Source organism: Rhinolophus hipposideros (assembly GCF_964194185.1).
Source record: "Rhinolophus hipposideros genome assembly, chromosome: 15".
NCBI lineage: Eukaryota > Metazoa > Chordata > Mammalia > Chiroptera > Rhinolophidae > Rhinolophus > Rhinolophus hipposideros.
Genome location: NC_138061.1, coordinates 36,145,733 through 36,172,463, shown reverse-complemented (window position 1 = coordinate 36,172,463; position 26,731 = coordinate 36,145,733). Strand labels below are relative to the sequence as shown.

At 31.6% G+C, this 26,731-nt stretch overlaps 1 protein-coding gene across 3 annotated transcripts in view; it reads left to right on the top strand.

Moving 5' to 3' along the window:
- Positions 1-26,731, top strand: part of PCDH15 (protocadherin related 15) — an 822,425-nt gene that overhangs the window by 731,398 nt on the left and 64,296 nt on the right. For 2 of the 3 annotated variants that reach the window (XM_081075408.1, XM_081075407.1), the window contains exon 27: positions 7,936-8,063. In XM_081075408.1, the coding sequence (XP_080931534.1) occupies positions 7,936-8,063 (128 nt within the window). Of the gene's footprint in view, positions 1-7,935; positions 8,064-18,175; positions 18,273-26,731 lie in introns of all 3 variants that reach the window. The other variant, XR_013995038.1, reaches the window with a different exon arrangement.

The window sequence follows — 26,731 nt, the reverse complement described above, 5'->3', positions numbered from 1 at the left end:
TTCTACTTGCAGTAAAAATATACATATTTTCTACTACCTCATTTAATAGTCCCTATGTGTTAATAATACCCCATATGAAAAAAATTTTCTTTTATAAATTAATGCAAGAAAAATTTTTTTTCTTAATTCCATGGCATTAATATTCTTCCTCCTTCTGATAATGATGATGATGATGACAACGATAATGCTACTAACACCTTTCCTATCTTGAGAGTCAGTAAGCTCTGCTTCATATTTGAAATAGTGAAGCCAACATGCATTTATTGCTTTACATGAAATTTAATGTAATTAAATGGTTGGTTAGTTATATATGAAAACTAGATTATTGATGAGAAACTTTAGCTTAAAATGTATAAGTAACCTGTGTAAAGTCACATTTCATACATGGGGAATTATTGGTGTTTGACTTGGGCTCTGGCTCAACAGTTTGTGCTTAATTTTTTTGTTGCCCAGTTTACAATTATACCAGTTTTGTTGGTCCTTATGGTCACACATTGGCTGCTTTGTTGGAGAGAGTTGGAGTTTCATAGATACAAATGAATTAAAATAGTGTCTGTTTATTCTGAATGAAAACAGATAGAGCTAAAAGTCATAATTATTCCCTTGCAAAGACTTCTATCTGCATTAGTTTGTCTCACAGAATTAGCAAGAAATACTAGCAATACCAATGAAAAGGAAGAATATTACATTCTTAGCTTCTATTTTCATGGTTACTGTTTATAGAGAAATTTATTTCATTAAATTATCACATGTACATTACAATGAGTTGTAATTTGTCTGCTTTATTTTAAACAAAAATGTCTTCCCATAATTTTAATAGGGTCACATTTAATAATTTTAATAATTCCTTTAATTATCAGAAGACTATTATAGCCACTCTGAAGATATGCATATTTAAATAAAAGCAATAGTTACAAAAAAAAAATTCTTATAGGGAGAAAATATGAACACAAAGCCAAACATTAATTAATATTTAGAATACTACTCTTCTGATTATCCCATTACTCTAATAGTAAAATTGTCAATGTTGTCATTTTCTTCACTAAAGCACTTAGCTGAAAATCATGTATGTATTATAGTAATCTGAGTGTCAATTTTTGAAGTCAGTAGTTATGCATAGTTATTTCCCTAATTCAGTTTTTACCCTTTCAACAAATACACAAAATGTATGTTTTAGATGCACCCAATTAAATTTATACAAAGGCTAATTAAATCAACGTCAATTATATATTTACACAGTCTTTCCATTTAACTGAACTCCTTCTCTCTCTCTCTCTCTCTGTCTCTCTCTGTCTCTCTCTCTCTGTCTCTCTGTCTCTCTCTCTCTCTCTCTCTCTCTCTCTCTCTCTCTCTCTCTCTCTCTCTCTAAACTTGGGTTTTTTCAACTTCATCACTATTGACAGTTTGGCGGGATAATTTTGTTGTGTTATTTGGTTCTGCCTAGTTCATTACGGGATGTTTTTCAGCATCCTTGGCCCCTACTTACTAAATTCCTATAGCTCTTCTCCCCACCCTCTGCAGTTATTACCATGAAAAATATCTCCAAGTGGGTAAAATCTGTCATGGTTGAGAACCAGTGCTTTAACTCCTTAGATCGCTATTCAGAAAGTTTTTTTTTTTTTTGAGACTCCAATGCAATGTATGTAATAGGCTTGTCATGTGGATTAAAGAAACAGATTCATCTTGAGTTTAAGAGAAAACTAACAGCACAGAATTATTAAAAGTAAGACAAAGAAACTACACGTGGTCTTGAAAAACATAGAATCAAGTTAAAGCTAACGGAATTTTGAACCTTACTCTTCTGAACTCCTCTCACCTTGTTTAGGTTATCTAAAACAGAACAGAAGGGCCCTTCAGTAGAAGGATTATCTTCTGACTGTTTTTTCCTTTTCTGAGCTTTACTACTTAGCAGTTCTGTTTTCTTTTTCTTTAAACTAATAAATCCCAAGAAGGTGTTTTACATTCCCTCACCTCAGGGTTCACTCGTGGGACTTCTGACTCACTGGAGCCAACCGCACTACTCAAAGAGAAGGTTATCTCAGAAAATTGGAGAAAAAGAATGTCAGCAAAGGAAGGGAAATGAGGCACCTTGCCCCAAAGAGCATAGAAAGATCACAATGTCTTTTAACAAAACACTTGCCAAATAAATTTTTCATGCAACTTTTAATTCTCTTCATTCCGCTGTGGTTTCCCTTTGAGTGTTTGCATTATCTTACCCAACTAAAAGGAAGACTGCAGGAAGATATCAGGATATCAGACTCTCATTATCCCTCTCACAATATTCTCTTATATATTTTTTAAACATCATTTTTTTTGCCCCTCTGAATCTTTCAGTTTTGTTATATGCTTCATAACTACCTTAAATAAAGGCTATAATACTAACCACCCACAAAAAAAAAGGAATATGCAAATACTCAAGGAGACTAAAAAAAAAAAGGAGATTCTCTTAAAATTTTATTCAAAGTCTCTGCCTTTGAAATAATTAAAATCCAAATTTAGTGAAAGATCATGATACAGTTCTTAGTCATTACACACACTTAGTGAAAGTCATGCACATTGTTGTTAATGCATCAGAAAATCTAAGTGAATGCTATTCTAGTGATTCTACTATAGGAGTATATAGCATGTATTTTTGATTGGCCAAGGTATATTTTACATTTTTTATTAGACACATCCCAATTTATCGCCAACATTTTTCAGGTGAAATTGACAAATAAAATTGTATCTATTCAAGGTGCACAATATGGTGATTGACATATGTATAAACACTGTCAAATGATTACCACAATCAAGTTAGTTATCAACCATTAACTCACAGTTACCATTTGTGTCTGTGTGTGTGTGTGTGTGTGTGTGTGTGTAGCTGATTTCAGGTATACAATGCAGAATTATTAACTATATTGGTAACTGTGGTATACATTAGATCCTAAGAAATTAATCATCTTATAATTAAAAATGTGTACCTTTCACCCACATCTCCCCATTTTCCACATTCCCAGGCTGTGGCAATCATTTCTGTTTCTACAAGTTATCCTTTTTAATATTCCACATATAAGTGAGATTATACAGTACTTGTTTTTCTGCATCTTGCTTACGTCTCTTAGCACAGTCCCCTCCAGGTTCATCCATTGTCCCCCTGCCCTTCCTTTTCTACCTTAGGTACTATATTTTTAAGATATTCTTTTGTTTGTGACCAAATCTAACACCTGACAACTAGAGGACATTTTTTAAAATGGGTAAAGGTAGATTCAAGACAAATAAAAGGGCATTCTTTTTCACACAGTGAATTATAAACTTATAAAATTTATTACCCTAAGGGGTGTGACTAGGCTGAAATCATCAACAGCAAAGGGAAATATTAATATATATTAACCAATTAATATATCATTTTACCTATTCAACATGCTATAGAACAAGCTATCAAGTATGTCATATTCTAATTGAGAAGTCAGATAATAAACATTCACCTAAAGTAATTTCAGACAGTGGTTAGGGCTGTGCAGAAAATAAAAATACTAATGGAATTAAAATGACTACTGTTGGGTAGGTGTCAGGGAAGGCACCCTTGAGATGATGATGATGGCAAAGTAAATAGACTCCTTATGAATAATTTCAAAAAATCAAGGTGTTTATGATTGTAATCTTTAAGCTGTTGCTAGCAAATAAATCTAAAACTTCTTTTTACTCTTGTTAAGGTACACAAATTTGCCACTGTCCTAAACAGGTAGAAGCAACAGTAAGCACATGCAAGTGTGTGGGTTGTGTCATCAAGTAATGGGTTCACATCTCAGCCACTACCATGTACTAGAGGGAACATGGGCCAAGTTACTTAATCTCTCTGTATTTCATTTAACTCTACTGTTAAAATACAAATAACAATAATTATAATAGTTTCATCTCATGGAATTGGAATATTTTGTACAACTTGAAACAATATCTGCCACATACTGTTCAATAATTGTTAGTTACCAATATTGAAAGTTAGGTAAACATAGAAAGAACATATCAAGAAGTTGGCTGTTTTAAAAATCTTTAACTTTTAAAAAGAAATAAGGAACTATTAAAATGAGAAAAATATATATATATATAGATGATCTTGAATTTGGACAAATGCATGAATAAAATGAAAATATTTTTAAATAGTTCATATAGATGTAAAAAAAGCATTACTTTAATAACTGCACTGTGGTGGTGCTTTTGTTTTCTAATTTCAATAAAATTGTGATTGCACAAAACTCAAACTTATAAAAGCAACATGGACATATTGAATATTATAAAGTTATTTGGTATTAAAATAGACCAGGATGAGGCGTATATGGAACCCGATAGCATAATATACTGAGTACATGTAAAATATTTATAGTATTTTCTTTACATTCCTTTTTCTGACAGATGAATAAGAAATTACACAATTCAGCAGCACAGATTCGTGGTTCAATTCCAATATCATTTAATTACACAAATTAAATATGTAGGCAAACATTTAAAAAGTTAAGAAGAAAACCTAACATATAATGCAGGTTGAATAGAAGTAATATATACAGGTAACCCCAGTATAACATGGCACTTCTATAACACAGTTTTGCTCTAACACGGTTCGAGAATTGGGGAAAACTCTCATACAACATGGCATCCTAGAACACGGTTTCACTCTAACATGGTTTGATAATTAGACAAATCCCCAAACAATAGGGAGCATAATAAGAGCTTTAAAGAGGAAAAGATATCTCCATTGAAAATTTTCATTCGAACATGGATGTCGTATCAGATTTGACTGCAGACTTTTAAAATTTATTAGAATTTTAAATCCATTTTGTTTGTAGAGTATTAAGTTCAGAATATGAAGATATCTTATCAAAAAGAAAATGCCCTTGGTTAATGGTGCTTAGTAATATTGATTAAGAAAACATTTATTAATAGATATTGATATATTATATTTTTGGTGAAATAGGCTTTAATAAATATATTTCTCTTAATTATAAAAATATAATAGTATGTTGTGTTGTGTTTTTTTTTTTTTTTAATTTTTGAACCTAACTCCATTATTTGTACTAGTTCTTTGTTTCGTGTAACACGGATTCACATAACACAGCATTTTTAGAAACCTAACAAACATGTTCTACGAGGATTACCTATATATATATACTGGGGATGCCAAAAAAACGTATACACATTTTAAGAGACATTAACACTTTGGTCAATGTTGCTCAAACAGTAGTTTGCCGTAATCAGAAGTGTCTGGATGCTGATGGTAACCACTGTGAGATCCTCTTGTAATTGCACAAGTCAAATGCGACTTGTATTCATATTGTGTTATTGACATATATTGAGTATTACAATTTTAATACACATTTTTCCATTCTTAAAATGTGTATACATTCTTGGCACCCTCTTGTATATATATATTTCTATGCATATAAAGTTAAAGATGCCCAAAACTGGCAGATGAAAATTTAAAAGAAAGAATCTAGAAAGATATTTAAGTATGTACTATGATTATCCTTCCATAATTGTACTTGCTCTCATATTATAACTTATGGCATGGAAATACTATCAAAATTTTTATTCCATGCTTTCTTTAAAGCATTAAATTGCATATGGTTAAATTTTGTATCAGTCTCATAACAAATATCGACTTCAGCACAACTGATATGGAAGCATGTTATTTTATAATTATGTTTTTGTGAGATGAGTATATTATAAAATAAAATGCTGAAAAACTTTAGTTCAGTTGTTGAAATTGGATAACATTATTTTATATGAAATTTACAATCATTGAACATCAATAGTGTAAATAGATATTTATTTAAATGTGTCTATACATGTTAATTACAGATATTTTTTTAAATTGCTAAATTGATACACTAAATAATTATTTTACTGTAGTGTCTCTGGAGTTTATAAAATGCATAAAATATTTAATATGGCATATAACTATTACTTTAAATTAAAATACTGACTCATTCATTAGTTTTCCCAATACTTAAGGAAATAATAGCTTTTTAAAAGATTTACTGAAGCACAAATTGTTCCTAATGGCATAATACATTTATGCCTGGGCCTAACCTTCTGTCATAATTTTCTGAAGTGCCAGGAGAAAAGTAGACAAGCTTCAAAGCATAAATCTATTCCTTTACAGTTAGTTGAAATTAACCTTTACTTTTTCAAGTGTTGCAAATAGGGGTCATTAATGTGGTCATTAATTAAAATGCATAAACAAATTGGAAAGGTGATATAGTTTAGGATTACTTTTCATTAAAAATATTAAATGTAAAAAAAAATTAAGAACATGTTAAATGTAGAGCTGTTAGCACTTTTAATCCCAGAAATTAAAATGGTGTGTTACTAAGATAAAAATGGGTTTCATGTTGGATGAACTCTGATTTTTGGTGACTCACCAGAGTGCAGTTTGGAGCCCTGGCACTGTAAGATAGAGAAGCATAATTTTCTATTAGCCCTCTTCGCTGTAGACCTAGCCCATTTTTCCCATTGATTCTAGCTCTCCCAGTTCAGGAGTGGTGTGAAAGTGACAATAAAGATGGGAACTAAATGAATAGCAGCAGGATGGGTATAAAACCTTGAGTTAACTCTCTTGTCTGCTCTTTTCCAGGGCAAGCAAAAGGCAGCCTGTTTCTAATTTGTATTAACACAGTGCAGGTTACTCATTCATTTATTCAATCAGCACAGATATATTGTACATGCATGATGTACCCACTGTGCTGGTAGGTTGGCGTTAATTAGTTATATAGGGATATGATAAAGTAACACAGTTAATATGTCACTGATAGTTTGTAGATCAATTGTCGTATGTTTGATTCTAACCGAAATGCATGAGAGAAGTTCACTTAAGTAATGAATGCATCAGAATACTTATATAATTTGAGTCTACTTTTTGCAAAATGATTAACCACTTCTCATTTTATCTGGTTTGTAAATTATTTTTATACATCGGATTATTTGTAAAGATTCATTCTTGGACTAGTGACAAGTGCTCCACTTATTAAAGGTGTGATGATTCATGGGGAGAGATAATGAAATATATTCTTTATGATATTTTGAGTATGGTTTAAATTATAAAAAAACAGCATTTATGAATTATATGGCAATCATATTTCCAACCATTGTCTTTTGCAGTGAATGATACATAGCCTTTAATAAGGATAAAACGTGTTTTCCTTTTGTGGAAATAAGTACCTCACCCACCCATTGCTTACTTTTAATATTAAATAAATATACTATAATACATTGTAAGCTAAGGGAATACCATTGCTGGTTTCATATTTAAGAATAAATTATACACATATATTTTAGTTTATGGAAGTTTTTATTACTTTATAAAGTGTTTATATATCTGTGTCACTTTTATGTAATTGGTAATGTGTGTAAAGTGTTTGTAAATATGAACAGTTGAGTCATTTCATTAAAATCATTAGAACACAATACTGTATTACCTATTAAATCAAATAAAATGAATTATCAGGACATTGTAATTGAAAGAAATAGCAACAACTTAACACCCTGTTTCCCCGAAAATAAGACCTAGCTGGACAATCAGCTCTAATGTGTCTTTTGGAGCAAAAATTAATATAAGACCCGGTCTTATTTTGCTATAATATAAGACCAGATCTTTAATAATATAATATAATATAAATATAATATAATATAATATAATATAATATATAATACTGGGTCTTATATTAATTTTTGCTCCAAAATGCACATTAGAGCTGATTGTCCAGATAGGTCTTATTTTCGGGGAAACACAGCATTATAAATATCAGTGTCCTCTGGATTTTGTCCTATTAGGTATACATTTTGAAACAACTGTTTTAAAGTGATTTCCATGGTTTCAGAAAAAAGAAAGTACAGTAAGTATTTACTCCAGTGCATTTTGAAATGAATAACCACCAATATATATCATTTCTCATCCTCCAGGTAATACAGCAAAAGTATATATTGAGATTCAGGATGAAAATGATCATCCCCCAGTGTTTCAGAAAAAATTCTACATCGGGGGTGTATCTGAAGATGCAAGAATGTTTACTTCTGTGCTAAGAGTTAAGGTATGAGCAAATTTATTAAAATACAGAACTAAAGTAAAAGCAAAGTGCTTAAATGTTTCAGATAAACAATAACCATGTGGTTTGTATTAGCTGAGTATTTATTCCTGTTTAAACAAAATCTGAAACTTACAGATATATGAGTTTAATTGGCCAAACTAAACACAGATTAAGTATGAGTTGAATACTAAGGGCATTTTTTAATTTTGTTTTTAAGACAAAAATAAGAACAAATGATTTATGATGTTTTACACTGAATAAGATATTAAAATGTTGTTTTCTTCGTAGGATTTTATTCCCTTAAAAGGTTTTATTCAGAGTAACTCCAAAGATTTTCATGCAGGAGTTTCTAGTGGTAAATTATAAAGTTGCCATTTTCTAATAAAAGAAATAGCATAATAAATTCTGAAAATATTTTTTCTGCAATAATTTTAAATATCCTAAATGCTAGCTATATGAATGTAAAACACCACTACTAATTTTAGTACTTTACTAAAAGTTTAAAAATTTGGATATGTCAGAAAAATTTGCAAACCCACTTAGAATTAAATAAAACCAATCTAAGACCAAAGTTGATAATTTTCCATTTTTTCCTAATTAGATGTTATGAACTAAGATTAAAGATGTTTTAAATGGTTGGCAGTACACAAAGTTGCAATAGTTTTATTACTAAGAAATAAATTTATAAATATCACCTTGCATTTGGGAGGAAAGTTTAGAAGCTAGAGCTTTATGCTTTCTCAATTATAGTTATTTTTGAAAGTATTTTAATAAATCAATTTTTTAAATTGCTACTAATATACACATATAAAACTTAAATTTCCCTGTGTAAATCCAGCTATTGATGGCCTATAGTCTCACATGTGAACAACTGCCTTTTTTTCCCTTTTACCAGGAAGACAATGATTACGGCTCTTCTTACATATAGTTTTATAACCTTAAACACCCTAAGAAAGTGCAAAACCAACCAAACAAATTGAGCTTGTGTGTTGTAATTGCAAAATAGCTCTTCCATGGTGCCAAATACTAACTCCTGATCTGAATCACAAGTTGTAACTAAAAGTAGTCCATAAATTTAGTTTGATCACATTTGTGTGTGCGCGTATCTCACATTATGATTTGCAAGTAACAATCCTTTAGCGTTGATTTTTATCTTATTTAATATTTTGATTCCATTGATTGATTCATTTCATTCATTTAATCACTAAATATTTTTGAGTACTTCAAGTGTTCATTGTTCTAGAAATGGGACCTAGAATAAGTCAAAAAGCAACTAAATAAACAAAAAGTTACCATCCTATGATACAAACTAGGGGAAAAAAGCAAACAGTATATCAAGGAAATCAGTAGCTATTTAATACAAATTCATGTGGTCAAGAGAAACGCTTGTGGATTCCTAAGTAAGGAGTATTCTGATCATTCCAAAGTCTCTGAAGGTAGAGGGAGATTGGAAGTCACTGTGACCAAAAAAGACTGGTTTGAGAGGAGATTGGATACGTAATCCAGAACTACCATATGGGATTTATTTTAGAAGTTTTAGAAAGAAAGGTGTTGAATGGTTTTGTCCAGAGGAGTAACATAATCCGATATAAAAGGATTATCCTGGATGCTGTGCAGGGTTGGGAATGGTGAGTAACAGTGTTATCAGACAAGAGTAGAGGCAGACCCTAATGCCTTGCTTTTCAGGCAAGAATCGATAGTGGCTTGAATCATGCTAGTAGTCAGGGGGGATGGTATTAAGGGAGACAAATACAGCCAAAAGGATTTGCTGATAAGTCATATATGGGGAAATTAGAGAAAATTAAAAAAAAATAAAAATGACTGAGGGTTTTGTTCTGAACATCTCTCCCCCAAGTAAGGTAGTGGTAGGAATCAAGAGTTCATCTTTGGTGACACCTTTTCAATATGCAAACATAGTTCTTAAGCAAGGAAGTTGCAAATGCTGACTTAGATTCAGAAAAGAAATCATGCACCAGGATGATATCACCTAGAAAATAGGTATTGATAGAAAAGTCCAAAGACTATCCCCTGGGTACTCAACACTTAGAGATCAGAAAAGGGATCCATGGAAGGATACTGAGAATTCACTGTCATGAGGTAGCAGGAATACATTCCTCTCTTCAAACTATCAGTTGGTTATTCAGTCTAAGGAAAGGGTATTTTCCAGTAAACAAATTTCATGCAATGTGGTATTCCACATAAGTTGGAAGAGACAGAGATAGAGATAAAGAGATACAAAGTTTAGCAATTTATCAATGTTTAAGTATGTGCTGTAATAATTGATTCAGTTAGGAAAGCACAAATTGCCATGTGGATTCCAACGAAGGAGGCATTTTCATTGACAAAAAAATAGAAATGAAGAATCCAAAGGAAAACTCAGAATCCATGCACCACGTATGAACAAGATTCAAAAGAGAGGGAGTGATCAACTGTCACAGGCTACTCTGATAGAATGCCCCTGTGGACTTTTACATGACTACAAATGACGCCAAAAGTATATTGTAGTGGAAAAAAATAAAAACAAAAACAAAACAAAACAATAAGCCAAATGTTAAAATATCCCATTAATGAAGGGGATAATTAAAGAGGTCTGTAGATGACAGCGGTAAGAGAATATAGTGGGTGACATAATCTTATGATTGCATTTATTTCAGAGGAATTGGTAGAGGTGGCAAAGGAGATGGAATAATATTCTAGAAGTAGCAATTCAGATACAAAAAGATACTACCTATACACCCCTAGGCTCTGCAATATGTAAAGTATAGGAGCTACTGTTTGAGACAGCTGAAGAAAGCAGTGTCTTGTGTGGGGGAGAGGTGGTGGAGGAATCAGAAAATAATATCCATAGGGAAGGTTGAATATTTAAGAGATATAGCCAAATGATGGACTATGAATTCCAGGGAGTCCTGGGGAAATGTTGGTGGTGGAGATAAAGGTGAGGTGGGAAACTGAGTCATATTAGGATATGTAAAGATCTACATGGGAAGAATTAACTGGATAGTGAGATACATCTTAGAGTAAATACATGGATTTCTTGTGATGAGTAAACATGAGGGGATTGATTGTTTCTCTAAGACTACTGAGAACTCTGCAGGACATCCCTCCCTTCAAACCTATCAGTGGGTTATTCTGTCTAGGAAAAAGGGTGTTTTCCAGCAAACCAATTTTATGCAATGTAATATTCTACATAAGTTGGAGGAGACAGAGATAGAGATAAAAAGATAGAAAGTTTAGCAATGTATCCTTGTAAGTATATGCTATAATAATTGATTCAATTAAGAAAGCATAAATTGCCAAAGGAAGGAGGCACTTCAACTGATGAAAGAATATAAATGGTTTCCTAAAGAGTGAAGAATTTGTATGGCACTGAAGGGTGGATAGATTTTTTTCAGTGAATCTTAGATGAGGAGGAGTCTAAGCAGAGGAAACACAATGAGAAAAAACCTGGATGGAACAAAGTGCAGTGTGTTTGTGTAAGTGATAAGAGGCAGGTACCTTAGGAGGGAATGGCAGTAATAAATCTTTAAATGGTGAACGTTTTCAATTGCTGCCTTTAGCCTTGAAACCTGGAATCTTCACTGTTCCAAATTTAATCAGAGTGAAAGTGAGTTAAATCGTTCTTCTCAATTCATACTTAGAACAGCAGAAATCTCATTGGAAACGGCACTGAATCAGGGCCAGCCAAGCTCGGGTGCTCGATGGAAAGATGATTTTAAAAACAGGGGTAGAGCCCAGGATTTTGAAAGAGACTTTTATACCACATACTATATAACATCAGAGTAATGTAATAATTTATCTGCCCACACATACATGTTATTTTTCTTAGTTCATCATGAAATGCATAATGATAAATTTTAAATTTAAAAACTGGTGTTATGTATAGGAAGGTGAAGAGAAAACATAGAGTAGATTAAGAAAGATGAGACTGACATATCAATAAATATAACTATACTTACTAGCTTTAAATATGAATAGTGGATTAAGGGCATTATTAAAAATAGGGAAAAGACAACATAATGAGAGCATTATTGAAATCAATTATCCAGTGTAAGTGATAGTAAAAGAAGTTGTATATATATGCTCTGAAATGGCACATCTGATATGCTTAGAGACTGTCGAAAGTTAATTTTAGAAAATATACATTGTGTTCCTAATATGTGCTAAAAATACAGAGGGGAAAAAAAACAGACCACCCCTCTGCCTTTATAGCGCTAACATTCCATCAAATTACACATAAACAAATAAGCAAACAAACAAATAAAGGTTTTAATTTATACAAACATGTAGAGATTTAGCCTCTGGCCCAAAAGTGTGAATGTTCATGTCATGTTAAAGTCATTCTTGGATGGTACCAAAAGAACACTAAACAAAATAATTATTTTGGGAATATCCCTTATATTTACTATGTTTTTATTCTGATACCTCTCTTGTGACTGGATCCAACAAATTGATTTCCATTGGTCGCAATTAGTCATTTCAATTGCAAGATCGGGAGAAGAAAATAAAATGGTAATTTTTCTCTTCAGTCTTTAATACAAAAATTAACATCAGTTAAAAATATAGTCCTTAGTATATATCCAAAAGAATTAAAAGCAGGAACTGAAACAAGTATTTGTATAGCAATGTTCATAACATCATTATTCACAATAGCTAAAAGGTGAAAAGAACCCATATGCCCATTCACAGATAATTCGTGAACAACATGTGTTAAATGCATACAATGGAATATGATTCAGTCTTAAAAAAATAAATTTGACAAATGCTAGACCATGGATAAAACTTGAAGATATGCTAAGTGAAATAAGCCAGACACGGACAAATACTGTATGATTCTACTCACATGAGATTCCTAGCCTAGTCAAGTCCACAGAGACAGAAAATAGACTGGTGGTTTCCAGGAGCTATAGGGAGGGTGGATTGAGGAGTTATTGTCTAATGGTCACAGAGTTTTAACTTGGAAAGATGAAAAGTTCTAGATATGAATGGTGGTGATGGTTGCGGAACAATACTAATGTGCTTAACATAACTGAATTGTACACTTAAAATGGTTAAAGTGGTAAATGTTATGTGATGTACATTTTAGCACAGTAAAAGAAAAATCTCACGTTGGGAGAAGCATTACTAATATTGTAGAACATGAAAACTGTTCTTTTCAAAGCTATTATTCATTGGTATCCATTCCTTCTAAGTTGATTAGTATGTAATGGTTTGGCAGTGATGTTCACTGTGGGGGCCATACTGCCCCTTCTCAGCCTGCAAGGAAGTACACTTCAAAATCCCCCAGGAAATCCCTATCTACCCTTCTGTGGGGGAAGGCTATTCATTGAATATTACTCACCGAACTGTCCTTTGCTAATGAAAAATGATTGATAAATTTTGTTACATCTGAATGATAGACTACTATGTACCAGTCTGAATGAAGGTCTCATAAAACACTACTTTTGATTCTCTTTTGCCTACTATGGAACACGTAGGTATATATAAACACTTCTCTTTGTTTCAAGAGAGTGGTATCTCTTAGGAGCTCTTACTAACCTTGGTTTCCTTCATGACTGCCATGCTATCTGACTTCTTATGGTTTGTACCTTGAACAAGTAAATACATGTAGGTGGCTCTGGGTTCATTGTCTTCTTGGTTTTGACCTTATAACTGAATTATCTCTGTCTATGTTCTGTACTCAAATTCAAATTTCATCTAAGCAGGTGCTATGTTTCCTCACAAACTTAATAACATTGTCGATATTTTATGCTTAGCATCTCAAATTTGTTCATTTCAAATATGATTTATTCATTTATTTAACACATAGTCATGCCTCTTAACCTGTTTAATCAAGATTTTCCATGTAATACCTGAATGTTTTTTTTTTCGTTTTTTTTTTTAGATGAGTAAAATATTCTTTCAATTACTCTCTTGGGCCTGATTTCATTAAGAGTAACATGGCCTATCATTTCCCTAGTAATTTGCCCTCTTGTCAAAATTAAGAGCTTAGATTGATGATATCTTTATGAATATTATATATCTATCATACTTTTGCATTATTTAACCCCACTGGAGAAACCAAATGTCAAGATTTTTTTTCTTAACAACTAATGTATTTGTTATATGGTCATAGATTATGTTGTAGTTAATAACATGTTCCTCTTGGTCTGCTGGAGCCTCACGGTCAAATATTTGATTCACCTTTAGCCAGATGAATGCAATGCACTGATATCATGATAACTTTCTCTCTGGTTTCCACTTTAGTCCCTAACTTTCTCTCTAGTTTCCACTTTAGTCTCTTCCTTCTTTCCCTTTAACTATATTTATATTATTATATATTATGTATTTGTATAAAAGACCTCATGTCTATGTTGGAATTCTGTTGGTTAGGTGCAAATAGATGATTACTAAATAATCTGTTTCTAAGAGTCTATACATGTTTAAGCCTACATTTTCCCCGTGTACAAGTTGACAGCTGTGAAGTATCATTGCCAGTTTCTGATACATAACATTTGTCTTTATTGTTCTGAAAAAGTACAGAATTATAGTTTTATTGTTGTTAGTTTCAGCAGACAAGACCAAGTCTATTTTTGTAAGTACAATGAAGTATTCAGATAAAATAATTCAGTACCTTTAGGTTTTACTCTTGATCTTACTCTTCTCTATACAAATCACTCTTTTGATTGTCACAGAAGGGAAATCTGGAACCATTTCATTCATGTAGGAGTAATTGAATTTACATTTATTGGTTTGTATATAATTTAATTAAGAATGCCTGTTGCCAGTGCCTGGAAGGGCAGTTGCCACATTTCAGTCTCTTCCTGAAAGTCAAGGGGACATTAACCCCTTGGCAGGGCCCTATGTCCCTGTGTGGTACTCGTGACATGAGTGGGGAACAAAGTCCTGATACACAGGTTCAGATAGAGTGAGTAACACAGCTTTATTTGGGAACAAATATCCCTCCAGAGGCCAATGCTCTGGTAAGCACAGAAGGTTATATAGAATAGAATAGAATTTAATAACGAACCAAGTCCCAGAGTCAATTGAGATGGAGAAGGTCCCTGGTCTGGGAGAGATGACTGGGCCCACAATGGGTTTGAAGCAAGTTGGTCTCGCAAGGAAGAACTTCAGAGAGTCCTGGAGTATCCCAGGTTGCCACTCGCAGAGGACTGTCAGATTACCCAGAGGAACATCCCAGAAAATCATTCTGGAGTGTCTCGCTCAGAGCCTGACAGAGGGTCTTAGCGTGAGTGCCCAGTCAGACCACTCAGAGCATTGCTCTGTAGTTCTGTCTTTATCCTCTTTTCCTTGGACTTATTTACCAATTAGGTGATAATCAAAGTTGTTTGCCAGGAGTTGATTACCTTTTTGGTGATAACCAGAAGTTGTTCTGGTGAACATGTCTATTACTCAATTTTGTTATGCTCAGTTTCACACAAAAGCATGTTTTTCACTTCACTCTTATCAGTCTCACACATGTGCAGCCATATTTCTGGCTCGCATCCCTACTAGTAAACAACTTGTTTTGCAAACCTCAATCCAACATATATAATATATTGTATATGCTCTACACAATGCCTTAATTTTTACTACTAAAAATAGAAATGGGACTTTTCTTTTTTTCCAGGCTGTGTGTGTCTGGAGAATGAGGAAAGTTTAGATCCTCAAAAGTAGATGAAAAGTGGCTCACACAACTGGAAACTTTCTCAAAAGTAGAACATTTGAGGACTTTTTATGGATTTTAAGCCATTGGACATGATACTTAAGAAAAACTAGTTCATTCGGTGAATGGCCACATCATTTTTCCTTTCCTAAATTTGTTGGTGATTCATATAATCCAGAATCTGATCACACTTTAGTGGGATTGGAAATTTATTTAATGCCTGCATGTCTTTCAGATGATTAAATATGTAACCATCCAGGGTATCAATGTGCAATATTATTTTCTGAGTCAAGCTTCCACTTTTTGTAGTAGATTTTATATTTTGCAGAGCAATGCTGATTGTGTTTATGCTCCTATATTATGTTACAAGGACTATATCCTCCATCATCTGGGAGGGATCTGTCTGGAATATTGACACTTATTTTAAAAATCTAAGGATTTTTCTGAAACTGAGGACTGCTTTGCAAGAAACAATCCCAAAGATATTTCAGGCAAATAAGAATTAAAATGGGGGGGGGGGTAGCCATTTAGCTCATTGGTTAGAGTGTGGTGCTGATAACACTAAGGTCTCCAGTTCGATCCCTGCATGGACCACTGTGAGCTGTGCCCTCATAAAAAAAAAAATAATAATAATAATATAATAAAATGAACTTTTTAAAAAGTTTTTATTCATACTTCTCTAAATACATTTTGAACTGCCTATTAATATTGCCAATAAGAAGAATAAAGAGCTAGATTTTTTAAATGTATTATGAAGAAAATTTAATTCCAAATAAGTCATAAACAATGGGTGACTCTACCTTGTAGCTCTAATTAATTTACATTAATATAATCAGCAAGCCTGGAGCAAGATTATGTATATAATGAGAATATAATTCATATTAGTTAGTTCATGAGTCACTGTATATCTGAAAACTTCAAAGAGACTTTTTTTCAAAACCAGGCACAAAAATGTCTTGTTTCACAAAAATGCATTTTAATGATAAGAATAATAAAACTCTAAAGTAGAGATGTCCATCAAGTAGATCCTGAAACTTGATATGGTACCTACACTAATTTTTGTAAACGTATACTTCTTTTGTGTTTGTTTCATTTTATTTGTTCCCAGTATTTTTTTTTTCCTAGATGGTCATGGCCTTTTATGATCCAGTAATATATAAAAAAACAAAGTCAATGGGACTTATAGTAATTTGAAACACTTTATTACCACCTGAAGCCAGTAGACCCCAAGATATGCTACAATATAAAAAGCAAAGATCTCCAGAGGATATAAAGAACTCTAACACACTGATGAGAATAAATAAATAAATAAATAAATAAATAAATAAATAAATAAATAAATAAATAAAAAGCCCAAGATAAAAAGACAGGGATAAGACTGGAATAGACAGTGAATAAGGCTATAAAAATTGGCCAAAAATATACGAAGCATTCAAATTTATTAACTGCTAAGGAATTGCAAATTTAACCACAATAAACCACTACAGGTTCATCAGAAGGGTTAAAATAAAAAAGACAGACAAAACCACACTCGAATCAATGGGAGTTCTGAGATATTGCTGATGGGATATAAATCAGTATCACATTTTGGAAAATAGTTTGACAACATCTGTTAAGGGTGAACATATGCATGACTCTTTACTCAGAATTTCTACTCCTAAGTATTTACCCAACAGAAATGTAGTCATAAACTCATAAAATATATGTACAATGAAATCCACTATTTGTAGATATATATACTGTTTGGGATGTCAAAAAGCTAAAAAACACCTAAATGTTCATTAACAGTGCATAGGATACATATTTGTATAATGTAATTCTGTATAGCAATGAAAATGAATACATTATTGCTACATGCAATGACATGGTGGGTCCTAGAAATATAATGTGAGCAAATGATTTTAGAAAAAAAAATACAAATATTCTAAGTCCATTTATATAAAGTTCAAATAATAGGCAAAACTAATCCAATCAGAATAGCTGTTAATTTTGGAGAGGGGACTAAAAATGTTCTTTCTTCATCTAGATGCTAGTTACTTCTACAGATTTAATTTGAAAAATAAAAATAAAAATTTAAAAATGTTTATAAAGCTCTAGATTCATAGAAACAAATAGAAGGTTCTTCGGCTTTCTGGTGATTTTAAAGTGGAGGAAATCATATTTTTCTGTCAGTGTCCTGTTTAGTTAATGTTAAGGAATGATCTATGTTTAATGCTTGGTGAGACAATGCCACATACTTTTGTTATGATTATCTAGCAGGAAAGAATGTTCTGGGAAGATGGAGCACTACGTTATTGGAGGCAGTGACAGATGACAGTAATCAAGTATGGTAGGTTGGATCTGGAAGATGGGGTTGGTAGAGGGCATGAAAGTTAGGATGAGCAAGTATGCAGGTTTATCAGGTTTCAGAATGGAGAACTGTAAACCAGAGAGATGGGGTTTTCACCTGAAAATTGTGTAATCATGTCCACAGGTCAGAAAAGATTAAGTCTTGCAGGACACATGAGCACAGGCAGAGAGGCCTTTCTGCTGTTTTATGCTTGAGGGCATTCATGAGGAATCTAAACTGGGTAAGTGAATAATCTAAACTGGGTAAGTGATTCATCTAAAGTTCAAGGGAACACACTGACGTCTTAGATGAGCCGGGTGGAAGAAGGATTCAGGCACTCAGCCGAGAACAGGTGTCACAGGAAAAGAACAGTGTGCCTTTCAGACCCAGAAAGTCCTGGAGGTGAGTGCAGAGCACACTCAATGGAGATTACGGTAAATCCAAGCACGAAAGGCCCAGTGATACTGAGACAACCGTTTTGAGGGAGAGGCTCTTTGCAGGTTTTCTATTTTGGGTGAGGGCTAAAATTAGATTGGGAGATGAGACTAAGACCAAAGATGCAAAAATAAACAAACAAACAAACAAATGGAACACCTGTAGGCAGGAAATGAATGGTAGCTCTTTTTCCTTCTGTCATAACAGAAATTATTAAGGGAAGTAGAGAACTTTTCATTTAAGTCAATATTGATTAAAGGTAATCAAATTTTATGAATATGCTAAATCCTAAGATCATGAAAAATAAGGATCATGAATGAAAAGCACGAAGGCTGTAAAAACAAAGTTTTAATATTTAAATCTGTGTAGTCCTCTTTTCCAAAACATAATGAAGAAGACAAACCTGGATTTTTAACTTTTAGCCACTACTAGACTGGATAACCTTGGACATCTTCTGTTAAATTCTATGAACACCAGGTTTGCAAGTGATGACAATAATATCTAACCAATTTCTTATAAATGAAAAAAATGCATATGAAGCACTGAGCACAGTGCCTGGCTCCCTAAAATCTCTCAATAAATGTTCACAGTCATTGCTAGTTACTTTATCTAAATAGTTATTTTTACCTATAAAATAATAGCAATCTCAGGCTCAAAATGTTCTAATTCAGCATACACAGTGCACATATGGTATTAAAAATACAATTCTATTGAAGGCGTAGATATTTTATCATTGCCCTTGAAACCAAATAGAGGACCTATCTTTCTAGAACTCACCTTTAGCATCAATATACAGTATAATATTTCTTCTTATCTTAATAATAGAGTAAGGAATATTTTAATAAGCTGAAAGTTAATATAAGAACAGTTTCTTCCATTATGTAATGCCTAGGCAAATTCTACCTCTGAAATACACTGGGGTGTACCTTTTTTACAAAAATATTACTATCTCATTGAGAAATAATCAATATAACTATTTCAACTTCCGTATTTTAAATGTCATAGTTCTCTTATATCAGCAATGATCATATTGATATTTATGAGACATATCGATATGTTTTAAATAGAAGGTATTATCTTAACACTGTGTTATGAGTATTTTGCACATATTTTCTTTGCAAATAATTATTGATGGTTTGGTATTTCCCTTTCAGGAAGCCAAAACAAATTTAAGAAAAAAATAATCTCTACATATACAGGTGTGAAATTCTGAAAAACAAACCTTAACAGCACAGCCAGAAGAAATTTCAGCCTTCAGATATTACCAGCATCAATATATCCAGAGAACAATTTTAAAAAGAATATTTTTTAAAAAGGGTATATTGGGTTTATTATCTTGATTATACTATATAACATAAGAAAATATAAAATTTAATGAGGTTATCTTCTAATAATTAATATGTGTCTAAGAAGTGGAAAAAATCTTGAAGTTCTTTTAAATAACATTAAAAATAATTAACAAGTCAGTGAAATTTCTTAAATAGTTTTTTTCAGAAATAATTGTACTAAAGCTATCAATAAAAGTAATCTCGGACTGGAAAAGGCTAGCAATTTAGGAATGTTAAATTCCCCTCTTGTAGATAGACATGGTAAAAAGTCCCATTTTTCAAATAAACACAAAAAAAGTAATAATAGAAAGTTCTGAACAGAAGAAAATATATCTTTCAAGGTTATAAAATGAATTATCTGTTAAAAAGTTGAAAAAGGAAGCAGTTCTTTCTTTGGCTTTAATGAATCACAGCATGACACATAATCTTTTCTGGCACCTCCTGAGAATATTAATGTAATGTTATGTTAATAATCGTAAATGAAAATTAGGAATAACTAATGAGAAAAGGAAAAGAACACAATGAAAATGTGTAATTTCACCTACATTTATTTGATTATCACTACATGCAATTAAAACATTGAATTATCTTTCAATATGTCATGTGATGGAGCAGCACCACTAAGATAAGTATATAAACAACTCTGCTCCCTGTCAGCATTGGTGTTCAGCTTTGTCCTAAAAGAGAGATGGAGAGATGAAGCTACTTGCCTTAATTTAATTCCTACTGGACTCTGATAGTATCTACACAGAAGGAGAGAAAAATGATAAATATTAAATTGCTATTTTTAATGAAATCTATCATTTCAGTACAGGTGTCATCTCTCTGTGAAGTAAGGAGCCTGGAAATAATCTTTATCCCATCTCATACTTCTCTCAATATAAGTAGTTTATTGGAAAAGCCTGCACGGGCTTTTGAGTCAAAGATCATAGGGTCTGCTCACCAATGGTGTGGTTTGGGGTCACTTGCACAATCTTTTGTGGTTCAGGGTTGACATCTACAGAATGACTTTTGTTTTTTCTACCTACCAGAGTTAAGAAAAGTAAATGGTAACTCTGCTCATAAGGTTCTTAGCGCAATACAAGACACTGGGTATACTCAGATTATCTCTTATGTTTCCTCAGACCTTTCTTGAATATAATCTTATACTTATTACTCTTTCTCAGTGCTGACACTCAACCTGCATTTAATCATTGCAATCAATGTCCATGCCAGTTCTTCACTGTCTGAAGAACTATTTAGATTCAAGCAGGTTGACCAAGGGCAATTAGGTGAAAGACAGGTTGGCCAGTGCTGGGTTTTTTTTGCCAAAATAAACAAACACTCATAATTTTATTAAATACAAATGTTACCTAGTAACTGTCTTTCAAGTATTGGTAATTTGTTTTTTGGGGGGAGTGGTTTTGCAACAATTTATAGATTTGTATGTATCCTTTTGAAACTTTATTTTTAAAAATAATTTTACTTGATTATTACAATTTTTAAATCCTACTCTTAATATTGTGTTTCATTTGAAATAGACATATACTCTCTTTTGTTTGAAATAAACAAAATTTTTAATGCATAGTTAATAACTGAAAATAGTAGATTTTGAAGCCATGAAGATTATCTAACACTGTGTTATCCTAGTTATAGAAAATATATGTATATATATACATATATATACATATATATGCGTGTGTGTGCTTTATACATACATTTTAGATATAAAAGTACATCTATAAAGATATTTATAATGACTATAAATGGATATGATTATTGAGTTTTTAATAATCCTTTGTTAATTTGCATTTTCTGATATTTCTCTAATATGCAGAAGTAATAAAATACTTTATATATTAGACACATTATTCAAGACTATTGACTAAACCTATTATGGTAATCATTTCACAATATTTGTAAATCAAACCATCATGCTATATGCTTTAAATTCATACAGTAATATCAATTATTTCTCAATAAAACTGGAGAAAAAGACTATTGATTAAGTTGCTACAATTTTTGATCTTTACAAATAACAGAGCAAGAATAATTAGATGGAAATGATTTAGAAATGTTTAAAAGGAAAAACAAAAACATTTTAATAACTTTGCAATTATGTATTCATAAGTTATTATCATTCTGTCCATGCTTCTCAAAAACTAAAAATATACCTAAAAATTAGCAATAGAGAATACTAATATTTTTCCATATCATCTCAAAATGGAATTGTAATGTTGGCCACTCTGCTTTATAGTACATTGTTTTTAGACTAATTATTTTTAGAATTTTATCCAACAAAATACTATTTCACAGGAATTCTAATTCTGTGTTAAAGCTATTTATTTGTATTAAACTTGTTAGATGATACATATAGACATAAAATACATTGTTATAAAATAGAAAAATATAAATACGTATGCACACACACATATGTGTGTGTGTGTGTGTGTGTGTAGAGACAGAGACAGAGAGAGAAAGAGAGAGAGAGAATTCTAAAACACCACCAATTTAAATGAAGAACATTACAGAGAGCAAATTTTTGTTGAATGTGTTGTTTGTATTATAATGTTGCAATTCATATATATATATATATATATATATATATATTCAAAGATACTGATTTTATTTTCCTATGTGCAAATAGTACCATTCCAATCTGCAAATATAGCCTTCTTTACAATTAATGTCACTTCAACAACACTAAAAGCTTTTCTTTTGGTGATCATTAATTTCATTGTAACATTTATATTCAGTACAGTTTTGAAAGTTCTCAATTTATTTTCTAAAGTAAAAGGTTTTTAAATTGACTTATATATTCCTTTGATGTGAACTTTTTTTCAATAAAGCTATGATAAAGATTCTTTGTTTGTTTGTCTTGTAGTAAAACTTTGTGTGCTTGTTAATCTCATATTAGATAGGCCATAAAACATTTTCAGAAAGACTGCACAGAGTTCAACATTCAGATTTAATTTTCAAATGCCCTGCTATCCATTTCCCCTGATTTTCTATTAAACTTAGAAATTGAGGGACAAGTCGGCTTCTTGTACATTATCCATGTTCTAGACTTTTTGTGATGATAAAAAATGATGCATTATTTATCTTTTAACATTAATAGTATACTTTAAAATTGTAAAAATGTGAGGATGTTTAAATGGACAGATACTTATCTCTTTATAGAGCAAGGTGGTACAAATTCATCTACAAATGAAAAGAAATTCTGAGTTAAATTATCTTATAATGGGAACAAAAATAATCTTTAAAAAAGTTTATGTTCAAGGGGATTTAAAAAAAACATGTTATACATTCTACTTTACATTTGTATTTTTCAAATAGATTTTACTAGTCAATCTGAAACCCAATGACAAAAAATATAAAAGATGAGAAAATTAAGAATAATAAAATTTAAAATGAAGATGAACCCTGCTTCACAAACCTTGTGGTCTTAAATATTTAACAGTTTATCCTAGGTTAAATAACCTGTTTAGTTAAATATATTAAAATAAAATCACATTCTCTGTTTTAAGTTGTGGAGCCATGGGTTAAATCCATGGCCATATAATTCTAAAACACTTGTCAATTAAACTGTGCAATCTCCATTATATGTAACACATAATAGCTATTTGATTTGTATTCTTAAATATCCCAGCAGTTTCTTGTTAAAATATTTCAAAATTATCAGTTTAATCTTTGATAACCATGATATTACAGCAACATAACAAAATTATGTATTGAGATACTTTCACTATGCTATCAGTAAAAAAGTATAACATACATTAAAAAGATTAATAAATATACTTTCTCAGTGGCAGATTGACTCTTTCAACAAATATTTCCTAGCTACATTTTACATGCAGGCACTGGCCACTTAAGATTAGGAGATACGAAGATGAATTAGAAAATAGTCCTTCTCCCAATGAATTTACAGTCAGGTACAAAAGATAGAAAGTGATAACCATCTTTAACTGTGTAATACATGATAAGCTAAACAGCTCCAAAGTATTCATAGAAAAGATGGCAACAGTACAATCACAATGATAATTACTCTCAATTGTTTACTTTGTGCCAAGTACTGCATTTTACACCCCAGTGAATATTCCCAGCCACTCTATTCAGCATGTCTTATTTTCCTCATTTTACAGGTGAGGGACTACACCCTAGAGAGTTAATTGCCCACGCTCATATAGCTGATGAGTGGTAGAATTTACCTCACATCTGTCTCTTCTAAATATTGATTCTGATAATTCTTCTACTCGATCTAAGCCAAACATTATATTACCACTTCCTGGGCATGATACTACAGTAAAAAACAGGATGTGTGTGTGCAGTTGAGACATATAAATATTATAATATGCCAAGATAAATGCTATAGTAAAAAAATATGTAAAATATGTTACTGAAAGCAGATAGGTGGAAGTGGCTCTTCCTAGAGGAGTCAGGACAGCTTCAGAAAAGTAGTCATTTAAACTGAGATTTGAGTGCATATATATATACATATACACATATGTATACATATTAAATAATATACATATTATATATATATATATATTTCCCTTTCTCTCTCTCTCTCTCTCTCTCTCTCTCTCTCTCTCTCTCTCTCTCTCTCTCTCTCTCTCTCTCTCTCTCTCTGTATGAGTATAATTCAGGAATGAACATCACTCGGCCAGCAGACAAGGAACATTTTAAGGTAGAAGAATCCATGTGTACAAAGGATGATAATCACGAAAGAAAGTAGATTGTTCGGAGGAAAAAATAAAAACTAGCTAATGTGTTTAGGGAAATAGAAATAAAGTAAATATAGTTCAAGATTGTAATGGTAAACTGGGATCGCATTGAGAATAATGGACTTGTCTGAACATTTGTCTCCTGGCAAAAGGGAGCTAATGTTTTAAAGCCTTTGCTGGAGTAAAGGAATGAGGCATGAGAGTCTGAAGTTGAACAGTGTCAGCTGAGCTGGGAAATACTGTAGCAGTAGGAAAGCTTACTGATGGACTGGAAGCATGGAACAAGGGGTGAGATAAAACAATTGAAGAGAATAATGAGATTTTTTTAACTCAGTTCAATCCATAGATGGTGACGCCCTTCCTTACCAGGGAAAGGGAATACAAAATGAGGAACAAATACAGAAGCCAGAAAACAGATGAGATGGTGGGAGCTGAGAAGAGAAAAAAAAAAAAAAAAAAAAAAAAAAAAAAGGCTTGGATTGACTGAATGTAATATAAGAACAGGGGAATTAAAAATAAAAATAAGTAGTATGTAATCTAATCTAATTTGCTTTTAATGCAGAAAGATTTAGGATTTAAAACTACAGAATTATTGCAAAGTATAAATTTCTTAAACATTTTAATAATAAGTAAGCTTCTAGTAAAATCCTGTAACATTTTTTTATTAAAATCAACATTGAAAACTAGCTTCCTCTTTTAATAGAGGTCTCAAATTGTACATGGTTTTCTATTGTTACTATGTCTGCTGAATAGAGCACGATTCATATATTTTTCACATGAATAAAAATGAGAATAAATAATTTCAAAGTTCATTGAACAATATATGACTAGTGATTATATTAGCAATAATGAGGAAAAGAACAATTAGTATTTGAGTTAATTTTTATTTTCTAAAATATTTTACAAGAAAAGGAAAATAAACTTTAAACAAATATCACTTATATAATGCAAGTCTTTCTTACTTTGAACTCCCATGCTTTCTGTAACACATTGTATAAATTTTAAAAATAATAAAATAAATATTTTGCTTTCTTCGTTTAGTTTCTTTCCTTAATTTTCAAATAGATATTACCCCCATGATGTATGAAACTACTTTTTAAATTATGAGTAAACTTTATTCTATTTTTTTTTTAATTTTGGCAAATTCTAACTGTAATAAAATAATAAACCCCTGTAAAGGTCTTTACTATTCAATTATGTTTCATGTCTCTACATGCCATTATTAAATTATTGTTTTTACATAAAGTTGTATTTTGCTGATTAGAGTATTTCTTAATTATATCAGAATTTCACTTAACTATGCAAATACTAAAGGGCATATTGAAATTAGAAATTATTAATATTGTAATGTAATACCTTTTTTGATATTCTTGTGAAAAAATCAAACACTAAACTTTATTATTTAAACTGTTACTTTCCTCTCTTTTTTGTTTTTATTTTTGCAAAAGTCTTGAATAGCTTTACAGATAGGTCAATCTATCCGACGTTTTCCTTATTTATATTTTATCATATATTGGATATATTGTCTTTAATGGCTTTAAAATGAAAGTCTCTTTCTGTTTCTTAAAAACACAAGAGTCAACTTAAAGTAGTTTAAGTTCTTTTTGCCTTTTGCAAGCACAGTTTGGCCTACTGACATTAGTTAGTGAAAATATTAGATTTGACTTTTTTTACACCAACATTCTAAAATACTTTCACTATACATTAAGGAAAAGTAAGCCATTAGTGCTGTTAAATGTAAAAATGGAGTTTAATTGAGAAGCTCAAGTTAAAGTTAGCTTATTGGACTTTAATGGGCTTTGGAAGTTCTTAGGACATCATTAATTATTTCACTAATATTTCTGCATCCATAGTATTCATTTATGCAACAGAGGGGAACAGCTATTTAGACTGCTAGAAAATTAATGGTCTCACCTACTCCCCTGTATGATCCAGGCAATTATTTGGTGATTTTCTCTTAATGTTAGGCACCTGTGTGCATTAAAATTTCCACATGAGGTCTTAGAAAAGTGCAAGTGATTTCCTGTGTCTTAGCTTTCATTAAAAATATGTAACTACAGCAAGTATAATTATAATATTCGTTTCTAAGTTTTATTCTTTTGAAATAACCCTAGACATACTTTCCTGATTTTGCTGAGAGAAATTCACAAAAGTCAGTGAATCAAATATTTCACAATCAGCTCTTCCATATAATAATAACTGTCAGGAACCCAGTATAAGTTTTTGACTATAAA